This window comes from Neovison vison, chromosome 11 (assembly GCF_020171115.1).
Source record: "Neovison vison isolate M4711 chromosome 11, ASM_NN_V1, whole genome shotgun sequence".
NCBI lineage: Eukaryota > Metazoa > Chordata > Mammalia > Carnivora > Mustelidae > Neogale > Neogale vison.
In genome coordinates this window covers 206,186,067-206,204,877 of record NC_058101.1, presented here as the reverse complement: position 1 = coordinate 206,204,877, position 18,811 = coordinate 206,186,067, and the positions used below count along the sequence as shown (strand labels likewise).

General features: G+C 39.8%; 2 protein-coding genes across 5 annotated transcripts in view; one reads left to right on the top strand and one right to left on the bottom strand.

The window, feature by feature from the left end:
- MCPH1 (microcephalin 1) overlaps positions 1–18,811 on the top strand; it is a 246,924-nt gene that overhangs the window by 124,755 nt on the left and 103,358 nt on the right. The window lies entirely within an intron of this gene.
- ANGPT2 (angiopoietin 2) overlaps positions 1–18,811 on the bottom strand; it is a 53,507-nt gene that overhangs the window by 9,252 nt on the left and 25,444 nt on the right. The window contains exons 2-5 of one of the 2 annotated variants that reach the window (XM_044225721.1): positions 15,077–15,232; positions 11,269–11,390; positions 6,619–6,851; positions 4,077–4,207 (exon numbers count right to left, since the gene is read on the bottom strand). In XM_044225721.1, coding sequence (XP_044081656.1) covers positions 4,077–4,207; positions 6,619–6,851; positions 11,269–11,390; positions 15,077–15,232 — 642 coding nt within the window. The remainder of the gene's footprint in view (positions 1–4,076; positions 4,208–6,618; positions 6,852–11,268; positions 11,391–15,076; positions 15,233–18,811) is intronic. The other variant, XM_044225722.1, reaches the window with a different exon arrangement.

Genomic DNA, 18,811 nt, shown 5'->3' with positions numbered 1-18,811 from the left:
GAAGAATGGGGGATAAAAGAGAACCAAGAACACACCTAGATCCAGTCTTCTATTATCAGTGACTTGCCTGGTCTCTCATCTAATGAGACAGCTGCCCTGGGAACCCAGCAGATTGCCCTGTTCTCCAGCAGATTTCTCTCCACCGCTCTTCCCGTCTCTCTCCACAAAGGCCCCTTGGCCCACACTGCTTTCCCTGAGGAGCCTAACATTTGGGAACATATGTTCCATTAAAGAAGATTGCATTTATTAAGAATAAAATGATTTCCCCATTTTAAATTAACCAGACAAATAAAGTTGATCTGCCTAAGGTGACCCCTTATTATCTCCCTGTATTGATATTATTCTTATCGTTAATGATCCTGTTATCATTGCTGTGCACCTCTCTGTTCCAAGTACAGCACTGGGCACATTGTATATGTTATCTGCAATCTTGAAGCACTGTTGTTGTGATACGGTAATTCTGCACTTCTGAAAGGAGGAGAGATTTAGTGAAAAGATGTAGTGAAGTTAGATTGATTTGACCAGAGTCATTCAGCTATTAAGTGGAACATAGGACTTGAGTAAGGTCTCCTAAATTCCTCATTTTGTACCTTTTTTCCTGCCACGGGAGGCTGGCAAAAACAGGGAAACTTGACCCTTTTGTTAGTAGGCCAGGTCCCTCAATGCAGCTCCAACTTGAAATCAGTTCATGAATAATACTGCTTCGAATTTGCCTGTGGTCCACCCAATGGACAGCTCACTTTTCTCAATATTTCTTCTAAAAAACAGTTTAGTAAACCAGCTGAAGAAGCTCTATTGGCTTGAGGGGGTTTGTGTGCACAGACAAGTTATTTCCTCTGTATCCTAAATGGCGTGCTGGTGCGTGGAAAGACGAGTTAGGGTTTTTAGTGAGCCTGTCCTTGTTCCAAGAATATTTGATTCAAAATCGGTGTTATAAAGTCACAGATACTTAAATCAGAGAAGAAGTTTGTCTTTGTTTGAAAATCAGAGTCCAGACTGGCTAAGGAATTTGGGTTGAAATGGGTTCAATACCCATTTATAATGGTGTGGAAATGGGTTGAGCCATACCATTCTTTAACTCCACCAGGGACAACGATGAGATGATTAGAACATTCCCTCAATATCTCTTTGTTCCGATTAAAAAGAAAAAGAAGAACAAGGAGTTCATAGAAACTGAAGTATCATGGTCAACTGAGTCGTGAAGCTTTCAGAGGAAGATAGTGTTCAAAGAGAGTTGTCCACAGAGCCAGAGGGCACTGAGTGCGAACGATGAAATGGCTTATCTCCCCATCAGGAAAGCAGACTTCCTCAGAGAATGCCCAAGACCTCACTGCTCCAGCTACCACAAACCTGAGGGCATTAGTGCTTTTGTTAGCACACTATTGCATGGTTCAGGGACCTGCTCTCTTGCTCTAAACCTGGAAGCCTTTCAGTGCATAGTGCCTGATTTAAATGTCAGGCTTCAGCTCTGAGGCCATGGTGAATGACTGGTGAAATAGTAATCACCCAGATGAACACTAGGAGACAGGCGCCCTGTGAAATTTGGGGAAGGACATTATTGTGTCTCTGACCAGCAAAAGCAAACTCACAGGTCTTTGATGCGGTTTTTATCTTTTGCAGAAGCCTAATGAATTTTTCAAAAACAAAGTGGAAATATGTAGGCTCTTTTGGAAAAGGTTGGCCCAAAGATCTGTTGAACATTCTTTTCCTGAATTAGGTGAAACAGGGCAAAATGCAGAGAAGTTGTCTCCAAGACTTTGGGGGCGGTCAAAATGATAAACAATTTCATTTTCTTTCAAATAGATGGTTAAGTTCTAGGTCCTGTCGTGTGCGCTATATGTGCAGTGTCACCTCAAAATCACTGTATGACTACAGTTACTTCCTCACATTACAGATTTGGAAACAGGCCTCATACAGGGTAAATGACGTACTCAGAGGCACAGATTGGCAGAGCCAGAATTTAAACTCCAGTCTCTCGGACTTTCTCTCCCTCGATCAGATTGTGAATTACAGGGTCTTAAGTCTGGAAGGGAATCTAGAAGCCACTTAATCTGGACCATTTATTTTAGAGATGAGAAACTTGAGGTTTGGTAAGATTGTTGTTTCCTGCTATGTCGATGAGTTGTTTTTACTGCAAATGTTTAAAAGAAATATAAATCCTGATGTTTCCAACCATGACTTGAGACTCCCATCATTTCCCAGGACTGTATATTTTCAGCTTGCTGGAGAACATTTCACTGAGACCATCGGGCTGGCTTAGTGCTCCGGGAGGGGAGCACTGCACCAAGTCAGGAAAACATTTACAGAGTGGTGGGTTGGTGCCGTGTAATCAGCAGTTGCCCTCTGGATTTGCAAAACATGCACATTGCACAGATATCCTCTGCCCTGCTGCTTCTGCCACCCCTGTCCCCATTGCTCTAGGCCAAGAAGAGACCAACATCTGGTGACAGACAGTAGTATACAGAGGATTGTTATGAAAACCAGATTGCAAAGGGGATTGAGAGCCTTTCTACAGGATTTGTTCATTACTTTCTCATCTGCAGCAGCAATATGTGTGTGTATATATATATAATTCCTCACCCGCCCCCGCTAATGCACTGCTTCTAGAGCACTGGGGACATTAACTGATTTCCAAGGTTGATTTAAAGCAGCATGAATGAATTAGAAAGATTTTCTTTGGAAAGCATTATCTTGAATAGCACAATATTTATCTTTTAAATTCATAATCAAAGTCTATGTTACTGTTTCAAATTCTGTGTACTTAAACCCTTAATGCTTAGACTTTTGAAAGTGTTTTTTTCTTATTAGCATTTTAACTATAGGAGGATAATACTGAGTTCAAAGAGATAATGGTTCCAGGAACCTCTAAAATTCCCATCTTTTTACAATATCAATGGCTTTTTCTCTAAGTGTTTACATTGGTTCAACTTGTAGAAGCTACAATGAAATGCAGACATATTTATAAGCATTTAATATATATAGTCATCTGATAATTATGTAACAATTCATACAGAGCCTCCTGTAATATTTCACCTTATCAGACCTCTCTGAGAAGCCTCATTGAAATATTCCCTGGGCCTTTTTAGTTGTCACCCCCACCTCCCATCTGAAGCTCAGTGTCTCCCGAGCGACAGCAGGAGCCATGCTCACTGATTAATCCAGAATAACTAAGAAAAATTGAGTTAAGCTATGGACTAATTTTGTAGAAGAAAAGGAGCCACTCTCTTTGTTGGTGTGTTTTCAGTCTTATAGCCAATGTTAAATGGGGTAAGAATAACCAACCCCAGCAATCCTCATGGTGTAGCCTGTGTACTTCTGGGGGTCCCTGAGACCCCTGCTGCCAGTCCACAAGGCTGACACTGTTTCCGTAATGACATGAGACATTTTTGGTGTTCGGTGCTGTGATAGCGTTCGTACTGATGGGGCACTGGTGCTGGTGGGGAAGTCAGCATCGCTGAAAGAATGAAGGGAGCAGCACGCCCTATGTCCGAGTCACTGCGTGCTCCCGTCACACCCTTGCAACTGGGAAAAAAATAAGTCAAAATCACTTTGGGACCTCATCGACAAAGGGGTAAAAACCATTAATTTTAGTAAACTTCTGCAAGCCGAGGTACCTCGGTTGTGTCACAGGAAAGCTTTCTGTGGTGGTTGTAGTTGTGAGCTAAATGAGACTTCTTTTTGATGGACTACTGATGCTGCTTGAAAGCACGATAGGACAAACTATTTGGTTATTTTCTTGAAAAGCAATGAAATGAGCCTGACACCAGAAGGGAAACAACCGACAGAACGATGATGAAGTCAAATGCAAGGAGAATAGGAGACAGATGTATCTTCTCATGATGACAGATTTCCACGTCCCCAGTATCCCCAGTCGGAACATGTGTGCAGTGACTGGACGTGGAGCCCTTGGCAGGTGTTTCGTGGGAGGCAGATGCTCAGTGAATGTTTGGTGCTCTGCTTTGCATGATGTTGGGAAGGGTCTGCGTGTGCGAGCTGCATTATGTGGGTCCCCTGCTTCTATTCTAAAATAACCTGTTTATAGCCAGGTACTTGAAACAAGAAGACAAACACCGCACCTTGATCTCCTCTGTGGAATTAGGGAATGTGAGCGTGTAGATGCCGTTGGCTGTCAGTCCTGACTTGAACACTTCTGCACAGTCTCTGAAAATGACTTGTTCTTCCTTAACATCGAAGGAGTTCTTGGCTGCTTTTTTAAAAAAAAAGAGGAAAGCATTTAATGGGAGTTCATAAACAGATAAAAGTTTATTATTTTGAGATGCACTCAAGTTTTATTACATTTGAATTCTTATAATGAGTAGAAAAGACACACCAGTTTTTATCCTTCCCCAAAAAATCACTCCTGCCTGTTCTGCGTTAATTCTCAAAGAATATCACCAATAATATAATCCAATATAATCCATACTTCCTTCTTTTTTGTCATCAACCTGAAATGCAAATACTTTGCAATTAACTATAGTAAACAATTACCTTAAAAAAAATCTCCCATCTTGATTAGAATCACTTAAAATTATTGCAAAAGAATAAAATAAGAAGGTACCTAAAAATAGTGTCCCCTCTATAGTGGCTATATAGCATGTCCCATTAGCCATTATCTTAGCCAGGCTGCGGATATATGTTTTTTCCTTTTTGTTTTGTTTTGTTTTGTTTTGTTTTCTCCTTTTTTTAAAAAAGGTAAATGCCTGAGGATAAGTCTTGATACATTTCTTTAGACTATCGGATAATGATAGTAAGAGTATTCTTTGGATGTTAAGCAACTGTCCCATTATACTTTGTATTCAAGAGGGGGCTACCATTATTTATCCAAGTCTTTGAAATTCTTACTCTAAGTCTAAAAATTTTTAGGATTATGAAATTCTTTCAGATTTTTACTCTGCTTTCAACGTTTAGATTTCCCAATCCTTTTTGCCATTAAAAAAAGGGTGTGTGTGTGTGTGCGTTCCTGCAGATATATCTGTCCATTCAAGGAACCCCCCGGAGCACAGGCACATGGGTTAGACATGCGGGCAGGCATCACAGGGGGACAGGGGTTTTACCTTCACATCAGCTAGAAGCACGTGGGGAAAGGAAAGCCGCATCTACTACCCTCTCTCCTCTGTCCCTCTTTTCTGCCAGGATAGGAGCTTGGTGATTTTCTCTACTTTGGCTCATCAGAGCCAACACCTCACGTTATCTTGCTCCCACCAGATTTCAGATGATTGTCTTTCCCTTTTCTGTGAATGTGAAAAAGTACTGGGATAACCACATGACTTGAGGAACAATGTGGGGACATAGTTCTTATGAAGTTAAGACTATGTTCACGTGATTCATATGTAAAGTGTATCTGTGTCAAAAGAATCCAAGTTTAGAGGACTTTGGGAAATAAACCGTAATAAGAACTAGACCCAATTTGTTTAAGAAAAAAAACCCTTAAAATGATAATGCCACACAAATGGTAGATCCCATTTCCAATTAGTGACTGAAGATGCTTCCGTTTTTCCCTCCAAAATCCCCCCCAAAAAGTGAAAGTAAAACAATAATAAAGTAGGTGAAATGTATCTAAGGGTGGGCTGAGGGAAGGGGGCTGGCATTTCTTGAGTGCCAGTTTTATGCCAGTCACCGTGAGTATTAAGTCAGTCTTCACAACAGGCTTTTGGTTTAGATTTGTTTTTCCCACTTAAAAAAATCAAGTCCATGGTGGATTGGCAACCTCATCATTGGCAACCCAGCCTCAGCCATCTAGATAGTTATGGAACTAACAGAAAGTAGGCTCTTTGAGCCCAGGAAGCACGTGTGGGGTGTTTTGCCTCACAATAACTAATTAGGGTAAATACATATTCCTTCTATCCTCCCCTTCTTCCTTCTTTCTGCTTTATCTCCCTGAGCAGCATTTAACAAAATTTAAATTTCAGTACAGTTAACATACAGTGTTATAATAGTTTCGGGTGTACAATACAGTGATTCAGCAGCTCTTACATCACTCAGTGCTCAGCACATCAAGTGTATTCTCACTCCTCATCTCCTCTTTTCCCCATCCCCTTCCCCACGTCCCCTCTGGTGACCATCTGTTTGTTCTCTCTAATCTAAGAATCTGATTTTTCCCCCCTCTCTGCTTTTTTCTTTGTTTTGTTTCTTAAATCCCAACATATGACTGAAATCATATGGTATTTGTCTGTCTTATTGGCTTATTTGCCTTTGGCTTATTTCACTTAGCATAACACTCTGTAGCTCCATCCATGTTGTCATGAAAGGCAAGATTTTCCTCTCTTTATGGCTGAATAATATTCCATAATACATATGGAATTCACTTCTTTCTTCATCTACCTATGGACACGGGCAGCTTTCATAATTTGGCTATGTAAATAATGCTGCAATAAACCTAGGGGTACACATATCTTTTTGGATTAGTGATTTTGTATTCTTTAGGTAAATAACCTGGAGTGAAATTACTTCCTCCTTTTTTAATTGATTCTCTGATGAGCCTCTGTAAAGCTTTCATAGGAAACTGTAAGAGAAATAGTCCTTTTCTGAAAGATGAGAATTTTTTGGAATTTTGAAACATCACTTACAAAATAATGGCAATTAAAACTGAAGGAAAAATGATATGTAAACTTGACTTACAGTTTGATGTTGATATCATAGACAATAAATTATGAACTGTCTCCATCAGATCGTGTTGCTGCTTCTGGAGAACGGAGTTATTCACTGTGGCAGTCACCAGTTGTTTTTCTAGTTCTTCAATGATGGAATTTTGCTTGGATACTAATACCTGGAGCTGATCTTTCTCTTCTTTTATTGATCGTAGTTGAACTATATGCTTGTCTTCCATGTCTAGTACTTTCTTTTCTAAGAAACTTATAAAGGGAAATAATGGTTATTTTAGTGATTGCTTTATGGACATCAAGTCAGTTTCATAATTCTTATATCATCTTTTATGTTTATTGAATTTCTGCATCCCCAGGACACTCTGTCTTCCCAGAGTGATAGTATTGCTGCAACCCTGAAGAAACTCTCAGACTTGCCAAGAACATTGCATAAATAAGTGTGACATAGATATGAGGATAAAATACCCTCGTAAAAATCTAAGGTCCGTAATTAGAATTTATCACTGGCATGCATTTGAAGACCATGGTTTTGGTGTAGGGGGGTCTATGGAATTATTCACTGAGAAGGCAGCCTTGATGTTGGGAGCACATGTGGGCAGAGTGGAAAGCGCAGGCTGAGAGCTTCACATCTGTGCATGACTCCCTGTGTTACGTGGTCGTCCCTACTCTGCATGGCTACTTAAGTGACTCTCCATCTGTAGAAATAAATACCGAAAACAGATGCAGTAGGCTAGATGATGATCTCTGAGGTCCCTTCTAGTTCAAACAATCAGTAAGCCTACTATGCCTTTTGGGAGAAAGTCACATTTTCTGAGTTTTTACCCTGCAAGCAACATTAGTCAGCCAAGAAACTGGCTACCCATGGTAGGTCTTACCTATAACATTAACAATCTGTTTTAATAATCACGATTAGAAACTCGATTGGAGCTCTTAAATTTATGCCAGTCTAGACCATTGAAGATCAGTCTATGACAGCAAGTATTTAGTCTCTATACCAAGTCAAAAAATAATCACTTACTGTAATACTTATTTGCACTCCACTTTCGTACATGTTATATTTAACTGTTGTTTCTTATTATTTTTCTTGATATTAGCTTATTTTTTAATTGTATATGCTTTTTATTTAAACACCAAAATGACTTGCTGTAAGCAGAAGTTAACCTGAAAATAAATGCATAAAGCTTTTCCCTTTTTGCCCTAAAATCCCTTCTAGTACCATCAGCATTCAGGCAGTATGTTTTGGAAGTACTCCTGTGACACTTGACCTAGACAATTAACATAACACAAATGGGGCATTTTTAAGTCACTAATCTATGTTGCCTTCAAAATGACTTTGCTGAGATTTCTTAAACAGCTGTCTTTTGTTGTCTTTAATATTCCATGGAGGAGGCATAAAAGAAAGATGGGACAATCCCATGGTCCAAAGTATGAACACTCCAGGGTAGATATTTATTTAAAAAAAAAAAAAAAGTTTCTTTCTCCAAAATCTATACCACTATAGCTCCAGAGGGCAATTGCATCTTGATCTAAAATAGTTAATATTAAAGTTAAATACAAGCATGGATTAAAGAGTTTAGGCCAGCATCAGATCACCCCAAATCACATGGGCTCTGAGACCGGAAATGTGTAATGAGTTACAGAAGCACAGTAAAGTGGCAAGGAGTCCCAGATCATATTTTGCAAAATGCGGATTGGGACCCATTACTGGCTTGGGAAATCCATGCAATGAGTGACAATCAACATTTTTTTAAATGAGAGGAAGTTAAATAGGATAATGTTAACTAGGATAAAGTAGATGAAAATAGAGTGTAAATTCATAGCAAGGACTTGGTACATTGCCACAAAGGCCATGGCCGAGGGGGATGGGGGCTGGGGGGTGGGAGAAAGGAGGCGGAGCAGCATGGGGCATACGCACGTTCTTTGACAGCTCACACTTTAGCACAGTATTTGATTTTCTGATCAAGGAGAATCAATTCGATCCTCAGCATAGAAGTCAAACTTAAGCTTAGCTTATCTTTCCATTAACATAGCTCTCATAGATGAGAAATATGGGAAAGGTATCCTGTGTGGCCAGAAATACCAAGGCTTCTCAGAAAGGGACAATATCAGTGGCAGCCCTTTTCAGTAACAGTAATCACGGCAACAGTAATCACAGTTTCATGGAACTGGTATAATTTGAAAAATTTGAAAATTTGGAAAATTTGAAAAGTTTGAAAAAATAAGTTGAATCATTTATTTTTAGAAGAAAAAAAAAAAGAATGATAAGATGAAAGCCACATTGTAATTTTCACCTTTGGCTGGTGAACCTAACAATTGGATAGTAGCAATTTTCAGAGAAACACTGACCCTAATGAGTACTTTGACTTCATTTAAAACTATTCAGTAATGAAAACACTTGGACAGTATTTGGGGGAAATGCTGAAAGTAACTGAAAGGTATGGTTTGTTACATGTACAAAACATCCACAGATATTTACAATGATGTTCTTGCAAATGAGATTCTAGGCTAGTCAAAATAGAAGACACCTCAAAACACAGCATGCCAAAGTCACAGAAAGATGGAAAATCATCTGTGTGGTCTTCTTATTTTTATTGACTTACCCCGATTAATAGAGACCTTATTATTGTCCCTTCATTTCATATTTGTGATACAAGAGATGACGATTTCTGCAGCTGCTAAGAGCTGCACGTATGGTGTCTATGAAGAGTCTGCTGAGAGCAAGCTCTCCCTCTCAGGGTCTGTGCTTTGGCGGGCCATTCCGAAATGGTCCATGTACAACTCCACTCTGAGTGAGGTGTTTGCCATCCAAGCTGCGGATTGCAAACTAAAACAATAGTTTATTAGGTATGTTTGACAAGGTGCTTTTATGGAGGAAGTGTGTTGTTTAAATTTAGTGTCATAATAAAAGTAGGCTCAAAGTATCGGAAAAGTGCATTATTGGTCAATGTTGATTAAACTGGTGGGAGGTTGGGGTACCAGGTGATGGGTATTATAGAGGGCACGGCTTGCATGGAGCACTGGGTGTGGTGAAAAAATAATACTGTTTTTCTGAAAATACATAAATTGGAAAAAAAATAAAATAAAATAAACTGGTGGAAAATGTGAAAGATTTAAGTGAAAAAGAATGTGAAGGATCCCGTATGCAAGAATAATCAGAAAACACAGCAATCTACGGGCTGGTGGGAATTACTGTTTTATACATCGTAAAGCTCTAACATACAAAGAAATTTTACCAGATTGTGGATGATCAAAAGATGTAAGGAAAGTTGTTGATTGTCTTTCAAAGCAATCCCAGCTGTGGGTAACAGTTTACTTGTAGTAAGCGGAAACATTAAACAGTGTGTCCGAACTCGGGGATCAGATTTGCATTTCTCTAGGCAAAAGGCAATATGATTTGGCAAATATTTACAAAGGCAATACTCGGGTGACATAACTGACATACTTAACTGATGATATTAGTGTTTCAGCATACAGAAGTAGAAACTTAAGGAGGGGACAGTGTTCAAGACCAGGCTGCATTCAACAAACTGGACGTAGCCCGGACAGTATTGTCCTGGCAGGCAACTAGAGTAATCATTCAGCTCCCGTAGCGTCCCATTACTGCAACATCGTTAAATAAGAGAACATTATTAAATAAGACCATTTTAAGAAAATGAAATTGGAGAGATTGTTATATCTCAATTGTTGGTCTCAAATTTTTATTACTTTGCCGAAGGAAAAAAGTGGAAACAGTGAAGAAAAATATTTGAATTAAACAAACTATTTGCAGAAATATTAAAAATCCATTTGCTCTTCAAGACCCTAAATCAGTAATGAGTTAAACTTGTTACCCAAAGAACAGAAGGAAGGATTTCAGCTGAGTTCCTGATTAACAGGAAAGAATGGTTATAAGACATCAAGTTCATCATCATTTTTGGTTAAGAGTGAGGAATTATGAAATTGAAATTAAGTAGCTGTGAAATAGAGTACCTTGTTGTCTGGCCGTTCTCCTTGTCATGTAGACATGTCTTGGTTAGAAACAGGTTAATAAACACAATTATCCTTCTATGCCCCTGACTGCAATAAACCTTTGAAAACCATCCCCACTGATCATCCCAAGTTTGTTTTTGTATGGTTTTCTTGGGATTTTTCTAGATCTTGTTTAAATATCAATATTTTATTTATCATTAACTTCTGTTTTTACTTTATCATATGTTTTAGGAGTAACAATTGTATCATGAAATGTGCACTGTTTATAGTTTAAGTGTAATTTTCCAGCTGTGCTCATTCTGCATTGGGAATAACGAAGTTCCCAGAGGCAAAGGAGCTATTAAAATGCCTAGGCCAGTGTTACTTTTACTCCATGACACTGGCAGTAGTTTGTCACAGATTAAATTGTGCAGTATTGAGGCAGAGTTTGGGGAATCATTGGAAGAGAATCTTTAAGGGGCTGGAGAATGAAAAAATTGAAGACTGGATTAGAAGACATGATAACCTCCATATTTCCTCCCAGACCCTCTCCCTTCCTTTCCCTTACGAGGTGTCAGATCCTGACACTCCACATTAAGAAATCTGTCATTTTGTCGTGATTTTGGAAGCCATGCTTATAATTAGTAGTCACATGAAATAGGCTTTTAGATCTAGAAAGTGTGCAATTCTGAATTGTAATTTTTTGTGTTTTTATTACCTGTTCTTATCTTGCAATTTGTTTATTTCACTGGTCTGATCCAAAATCTGTTTTTCCAATTTGTTGGTGGAAAGGGAATGTTCCAGAAGCTGAAGTTCAAGTCTTGTTGTCTGATTTAATACCTAAATGTAACAAAATAAAATTCCTCTTTGTCATGTTTAAAGTTACATATAACTTCCTTTTAATTAAGTCAGCTAAATTATAGGAAAACATAACTAAAGCATTTTTTTTTTTTAAATTTACCCCAAGTAGCTAATTGTGGCATATTCTCCATTTTCAGAAAAGGCTTGAAGTCCTGGATTGCATCAGAATATGTTTTTTTTTTTCACTGTGTCTTTTTTTAGAAAGTGTTTTAATAGTTCCGGACAGTGGCATTTGTGTCAAATAATATAATGCTGTTACTCTTGTTCTGCCGTATTTTAGCATTTCTTTTCACACAGTGATACAAGTGGGAGTATAAAATGGTCATATTTAATACATCAGAAGTTGTTGTTAAATGAAAAAGGTTTTGCTTCCACTCAAAACCAAATGCTGTTCTCTTATTTATCAGGAGGCAACATGATTAGAAGTCACATGCTCCCATTCTATAAAACCATAGCTCATTTTTAGCCCGGCATTTCCTAGTTTGTATTCACTTGTTCAGCCTTTTATTTTTTTGTTCTCCATCTCTCTCTATATATATATTATAAAAAATCATATTAACCAATTAGGAAACAATAATACATTGCTGTGAAGTGGGAGCTCGGTTTTGCTCCGTGGGCCTCTCTGCATACGCCATATGCAATATCGCTGTTCCCATTGTGTTCTAACAGATCTGAGGTTGAATTCTTTGGCGTTTGGCTGCCTTCTAGCAGGAAGAGTCTGTTACTCACATCCTCTGGGTCATGGTTATTCAGGATGTGACATCACGTGTAAGTGTAAGGCAGAATTGTTGCCCAGGAATAAGGGTCCTTGAAAGAACCATTGTTTGCTCAGGGTCTGTGTCATTCATAAAAGGCTTGGCCAGGTCCTATTGGGCAGCTGTAGGGATAGTCCTGTCCTTAGTCAAAGCAGGATGAGTTCATACCACGAACAGTCTTATGAATGAGTGAAGGCATTGGCCTGCAGAAAGGTTGGGTTTTAATGTTAATACCTGGATGATAGATTTGACTTATATCTTCTTTGGGCCCAAATACTCTATGTTGGTCATTGTGAAAGGAACTGGAAACTGGGGTCTTTTATTCAACTCCTAAGAGCTGTAAAAAGAGCACAATGGGCCAGAGCTGGGGAGGATGGCGTATGGGTCCTGACTGACCTGGGATAGTGGTGCTGCTTTTTTATCCCTTCCCCAAGGCCTCCGGCAACAGGTGACTGTCTAAATTATCCACGTCAGGTGCTTGTCTGTGGTCTTTAAGATCTTGGACCTTGACCCATCCCTCATTGTCCAGTGGAATAGCTTCTCACTCTGACAGGCTACAGGAATCTTCTAATGAGAAAATTTTGTGTTTGGATTTAAACTCATTTTGCACAGTAATTGCTAAGTAGTGCCTATAATATATTTGGTGCATAATTCAGTCCCTTGATGTCCTTGCTTTGGTTCAGCCATTTTAATGTGTTTAGCTGGACATAATAGGCTGTTTTCTTTCCAGTCACCCTCCAATTTTCCTGGTATCACAGATCATACGATATCTAGTTTTACAATAGATTTTTAAAAATTATGTGACCCAACCAAAGCTCAATGAAAGCTAGAAAGCCTGCCTTATACAGGATGTCATAAAGGTTATAGCATTGCTTCATGTCTTACCCTTGATTACCATTGTCTGAAAATATAAGGAATGTTATACTCCTCAGACATTTTTTAGGATGAGGTTGATTTCCCACTAGTTTTGCTATCAAAAGATGGGGGATATGATTTAAGCATTATTAACTTATTTTAATAATTGACTATGAATATATTGGTACATTCACTTTAAAATTTTTATCTTTTCATTTTAAGCTTTTATCACCTCTTGGGATTACAGTTTTCATACCTTGTGATCTGTGATCCATTGTATAGTGTAGTTACATTTCCCTACATTGTTCTAATATTGTGGAAAGATTTGGTAAAGAAATAACTTCTTATTCTGTCCTCAGATAAAAATCTTTTATTCTCCAGCCACTTTCCTACTGTTTTCCCTACTTTATCCAACAGTTCATTCAACAATGAAAGGACAACTGTACCGTTCTAGACTTGACCTTATTCCAGTTGGGAGGCCTATCATTTCTCTTTCCTCATATCCCCTTCTGCTGATGTCTGGCATTTCTTTGGGCTGAAGTAGCATATAGAGTAATACATCATAGAAATTATTTACTATTAAATATTCTCTCTCTCCCTCTTTTTTTTAAAACATTGCTTACAACTCAGAGCAGGAAGGTACTAACTTCATAAGCCTATAAAGAATCCAGGGTTAGGAACCAGAAAGCAGGTTCACCAATGAAGGGACTTGAACTGAGAGCCTCTTGATAGATTCCACCAACAGCCCTTTTTTTCCTCACACCTAGACTTTTCTTTCTTTCTTTCTTTCTTCCTTTCTTTCTTTCTTTCTTCCTTTCTTTCTTTCTTTCTTTCTTTCTAAGATTTTACTTATTTATTTGAGAGAGAGACGTAGAGAGCATGAGTAGAGGGAGGAACAGAAGGAGAGGGAAAAGCAGACTCCCTGCTGAGCAGGGACACCCCCCACCCCCATCCCAAGGCAGGGCTTGGTCCCAGAACCCAGAGATCATGACCTGAGACAAAGTCACATGCTCAACCGACTGAGTCACCCAGGTGCCCCCACCACCCCCAGACTATTCTTACTCAGTCACACGTTGTGTGTCATTTGGCATGAGACAGTGAATTTTGTTTCAATGTTTTGATGCTTAGTGTCTTGGTGGTGTTCTTTTGTTATTTTCATATTCCTGTCTCCTCCTGCTGTTAATCAGGAGCTCGTAAAATCTGAAGGCTAAAAGAGCACTTAGCAGCCAGCTGTAAGACCCAGCCTTCACTTTACAGTTAAACCCACCGAGGCCCCCAGGAGCTGAGTGCCTTGCTCAGGCTCACCCATCAGCCGGCTGATGTGGGAGGCGAGCCGTCGGAGGATGGGGAAGCCCTCTGCCGCAGCTGCTGTGGCTTTGTCTATGAACTCATACCACAAACTGTTTTCATACTTCTCTGAGATCTGGCTTTACCTTAAAAGTTAGATTAAAGCACAAAATGTCTTGCACTCTTCTTCTGTGACTTTCATTTCTCAAATGCACGAAACAAGGTAAGGACTTAACCCAGAGTCCAAAAGGTACCCGGCGAGGCGGGGGAGCATTTGTCCTGTAGCTGTCCAGCACGCATCGTACAAAATGATTCACGTGCCGTTAGTAGGAAAATTGATTTAACCTCAGTACTAAAGATGAAAATGGGGACATGTGGGGGGGCTCAGTCGGTTGAGCGTCCGACTCTTGATTTCAGCTCAGGTCATGATCTCAAGGTTGTGGGATCGAGCCCCCTGTCTGGCTTCGTGCTCAGTGGCGAGTCTGCTTGGGATTCTCTCTCCCTTTCCTTCTGCCCCTCCCCCTGCCGCCCCACTCTCTAAAATACGTAAATAAGTCTTTAAGAGAAAAAAAAGATGAAAATGTATTTACAGATTTTAAATCCTTATGTACCACAAATTCTTATTTTCTTACCAATTTTTTTCCTGCTACCCTCAACCTTTCCTCATTTTTCCACCATTTAATCAGGTAACCATGCGGCCTGATTTCTTGCCAGTCGCTAGTGGCTAGTCTAGCTGGACCATTACGTGCGTTGTACTCCGCGACTTACTTGTGCTTCAACGTCCGTTAGCTTCCGGGTTTGCGCTGCTGTTTGATTGAGGAGGTTTGTTCCTATTTCTATCATCACAGCGGTCTGGTTCTGTACTGCATTCTGTTGCATCTCTACCATTTCTCTCTTCATGTTGTCCTGGATGTAATTCTCAAGCTAGAAAAGAACATGTGTCAGAAAGACAGTCATCAGTCAAATGGTCAGAAACCTCATTCCTAAATATTTGCCCATTTCCTTTAAAAAAAGATGTGTTGGAAGACCTGTGCCTTGCTCTGATCTTGCTGTTTTTTTTTTTTTTTTTTTTAACACCAGTGGTACAATGTAGTGTGGTCTTATGTTAACGTAAAACCAACAGCTTGTTTACATCGTGTGTGGGAGATAGCCACATCCAGAAGCCCACACCGTGGCTGGCACAGGAGGTGGCGGGACCCCCATGTAGAGGCGGGCAGAAGGGGATGTACCATCAGCAGGCATTCTGTCCAGCTGCAGCTCTGGCCTCGTTAGGCAGGAAAGGACAATTTGGTTTTAAGAAGCATCACTATTTCGCCCACATTCTAGACTTGTGGTTTCTTGAAATAGAGACTGGAGAAGACTATGTAAGGTAGAGCATGAGGAAAGACTCACTGTTGGATTACAGCATCACCCCTCAAGTCCACGCTCTGCAGGACCACGCTCCACTTCCCTCTTACCTTGTTCTGCACACATTAGACCTAGTAGGTCTTTCCTAACATGTGTGCATTTTTCACAGTTTCCTCATTTCAGATACCAGGCAAACCTATAATCCTACATTAGGACCTTCATCACTCCACTTGCCGGGTATGTGGGCATGCCAGCCCATTTTAATATTAGCTACAGCACAGAAGTTTATTTCACTGCCATAGGTATAGATCCCTATATCTTTGGCTGTAAAATCATATCCTAAATATAAATGTAGGACATCCAGGTGTGTGGGAAAGAGCATGTGGGCTTTGGGCTGTGGACACCTACTCTCTTATTTTTCTTTGACTCGAGGGATGTTGCTTAACTTTAGGAGTGCCCAGTGTCCCCTGTTTAGAATAGAGTTTCTGAGTGGTCAGAGAAACATCGGAAGAATTACCTAAGCTATGCATTTATGGTCATTGTGTGTATGCATAACTTTGGATATGTAAAATGCAATTTCCTTTCTTCTTTGTTTTTCATGATGATCCAATGATAGGAGCCACAATTCTATTCTTTAACCCAAACTATGAGTTCACAAGGACAGAAAACTTTCTTTTAATTTTTTTCTCAGAGTTATAACTCAAAATTTTTAAAATTAAATTGAATAACTGAAAGATGAGTATACAACTGCTTATAATGCCTGTCTTTAAAACTTGTAATTCTCTGCACAGAAGCCATTCACAGAGTTGGTCACCAAACATCGTTTCTCCTAAAATCTTAACAGTGAAATAATTCTGTACTTCTACCTATGCAAGTGAGAAAATACAATGGAAGGGTGGAGTTTGTCCCTTAGAGTTCAAGGGTTTCTTTGGTAGAATTTTTATAAACTGTGTCTTGGGTATTCTACGTCTCAGGGCTAGTATTAGAAGTCTGGATTTACTGCCTCAATTTCTAACTTGCCGTAGACTCTACCCCGCCCCTTCGTGCTTCCCATCTCCCTCCTTGCTGGTTATCTTGAGGGTCAGTGGTCACTCCCTGGTTCTTCCCTGGCCAATGGGCAGATCAGATATCGTCATCCTGACAACTCCCGCAGCTCTGATCTCTTGTAAACTCTTGTAGTCGAAGCCTTGCCTTTTCCATATCAACAAAAGTGGAGTAGACCACTGCAAAAAATGAAATCATGTGCTATTACTTGGCTGTCCAGGAAATACCTCTGGTATAGACTTCGTAAAATCGAAGAGTGAAACCCTTGATAAACCTATATTAACCAGCAAACTAGCTGTGTCTTTTCTTAATGTAGTATTCGTCTCCTCCCCCACCTTTTTAAAATTGAACTTTTATGATTTAAACAAGTTATAGGAGCTCAGACAGAACTTTGTTGTTTTTCCTTTCTTTCCCTCTGTCTGTCTTTCACACACTTACTTTCACATACACTCCTTCTTTCACTCATCTCATCACCGTGGGAGTAATAGAATTTTTGAGGTTCAAGTTAAAGTCCTGTAAGTCATCCAGAAGAGTTGCCTTAGTTACTCTCAACACCCAGCAAAGATAATATTTAGAAAGCCTTACTCTGGGAAGTTTGGACTTATTAAAGATATATTCAAACTGGAGTTTGGTTTAAGTCCATACCATAAAGTAATAATTTATAAACTAGCATAAATACAGGTCTTAATCCTCTTACTGATTTTGGTACTTAAGAACTACATAGAAATGATTCTGTCCTTTGTCACTCTAAATCATATCACCAGATGAAGAAAATGGGTCCTTCAGTCCTCCCCTGCCACATTCGAGAACTACTGAGTCAAATATGGTTACAACCATCGGGACACATGAGAAGCTTATTTATAATCTGACATTTTAAAGTCAACTTTCCATTTAAAATTAGACTCAAGAACTTTAAAATACCCAGTTTTTCAAAGTAAAAAATTTTAACTTTATTGCCATAACTTTTTCTAAGCTTAGAAACAATAGAATAGAAAATATTTTCAAGTCTCTGTTTTTCAGCTTTTCAGGAGGAGGAAGTACACGCATGTGGAGGGTGTGTGGGTGTGGTCAGTCTTACGCTGAAGCAGGTTACAGATACATGCATGCCTGGGCAGGCACAGGTCTTACGTACATGGCATATACGTGGCTCGTGTCTATAGCCAGTATATACAACTAAATAAAGTAAAAATCTATAAGCTACTAACCCAGTATCTAATTGAGGTCTTGGGGAGAAGAGTGGAACAGAAACAGAAAAATCTGGAAGTAGACATCCTTGTGTTCATTCTCAGAAAGATTTGTGCTCTCACACTTGAAGCAGTGACAGTAAGTTAAGATTTTAGGAGAAATGGGTGCTGTGACAGTTGAGTACTCTTTGACCACAAAGAAGAACGCACTCGGTGCCAGAAGAAACTGCAACCAGAAGGGCTGAGTAGCCACAGCTAACGTTGGCTGTGTGCTGCCCACGTTCCTGGTCCTCTGGTCACGCTTCCCGTGGACTCCAGGCACCCCGGGTCTTGGGCGCCTGCACTAGGACTGGTGTGCCTATAAGCCACCCTTCTCCTGCCTTTTCCGTTTTTCTAGTTTATTGCCCCAGAATGTATTGCTCTTTAGTATCACTTGTTTTTATCACCTGCGACTGAAACCCGGCAATATAGAAGTCTGTCCAGTGCAATTCCATTCTAGTATAAGGAAGTCTGCGTTCAAGGAGGAATGTGAGCGGAAGAAGGTCTCTGCTCCTGTCGGCAGCGTCATGCTCCCTCTGTCCTGGGGCAGCTGTGTCTGTCTTTGCCATCTGCACTGGCTGCTCTTCTCCAAACAGTTCCAAGATACTTGAACCTCCCCAGGGAGGAGATGGGCTTCTTCCTCATTTCACACGGGTGGCTTCACACACTCATGTTTTGCAGGAATGTTTGACATTCAGAAGATGATTATGCCATGATTCTGATTTGTGAGGCCAAGTGCCCCCCTCCAAGTCCTCGTTGCAGTTTGAAAGGATATGGTGGACATTCATTTTGCCCCCTTCTTAAGTTGTTGGGCTAAGCACTGAAAGTCCTTAAGCTGTTTCTCTTTCCTTAGAGTTCAAGTGAATTATCCAAATTTAAGGAACATTTA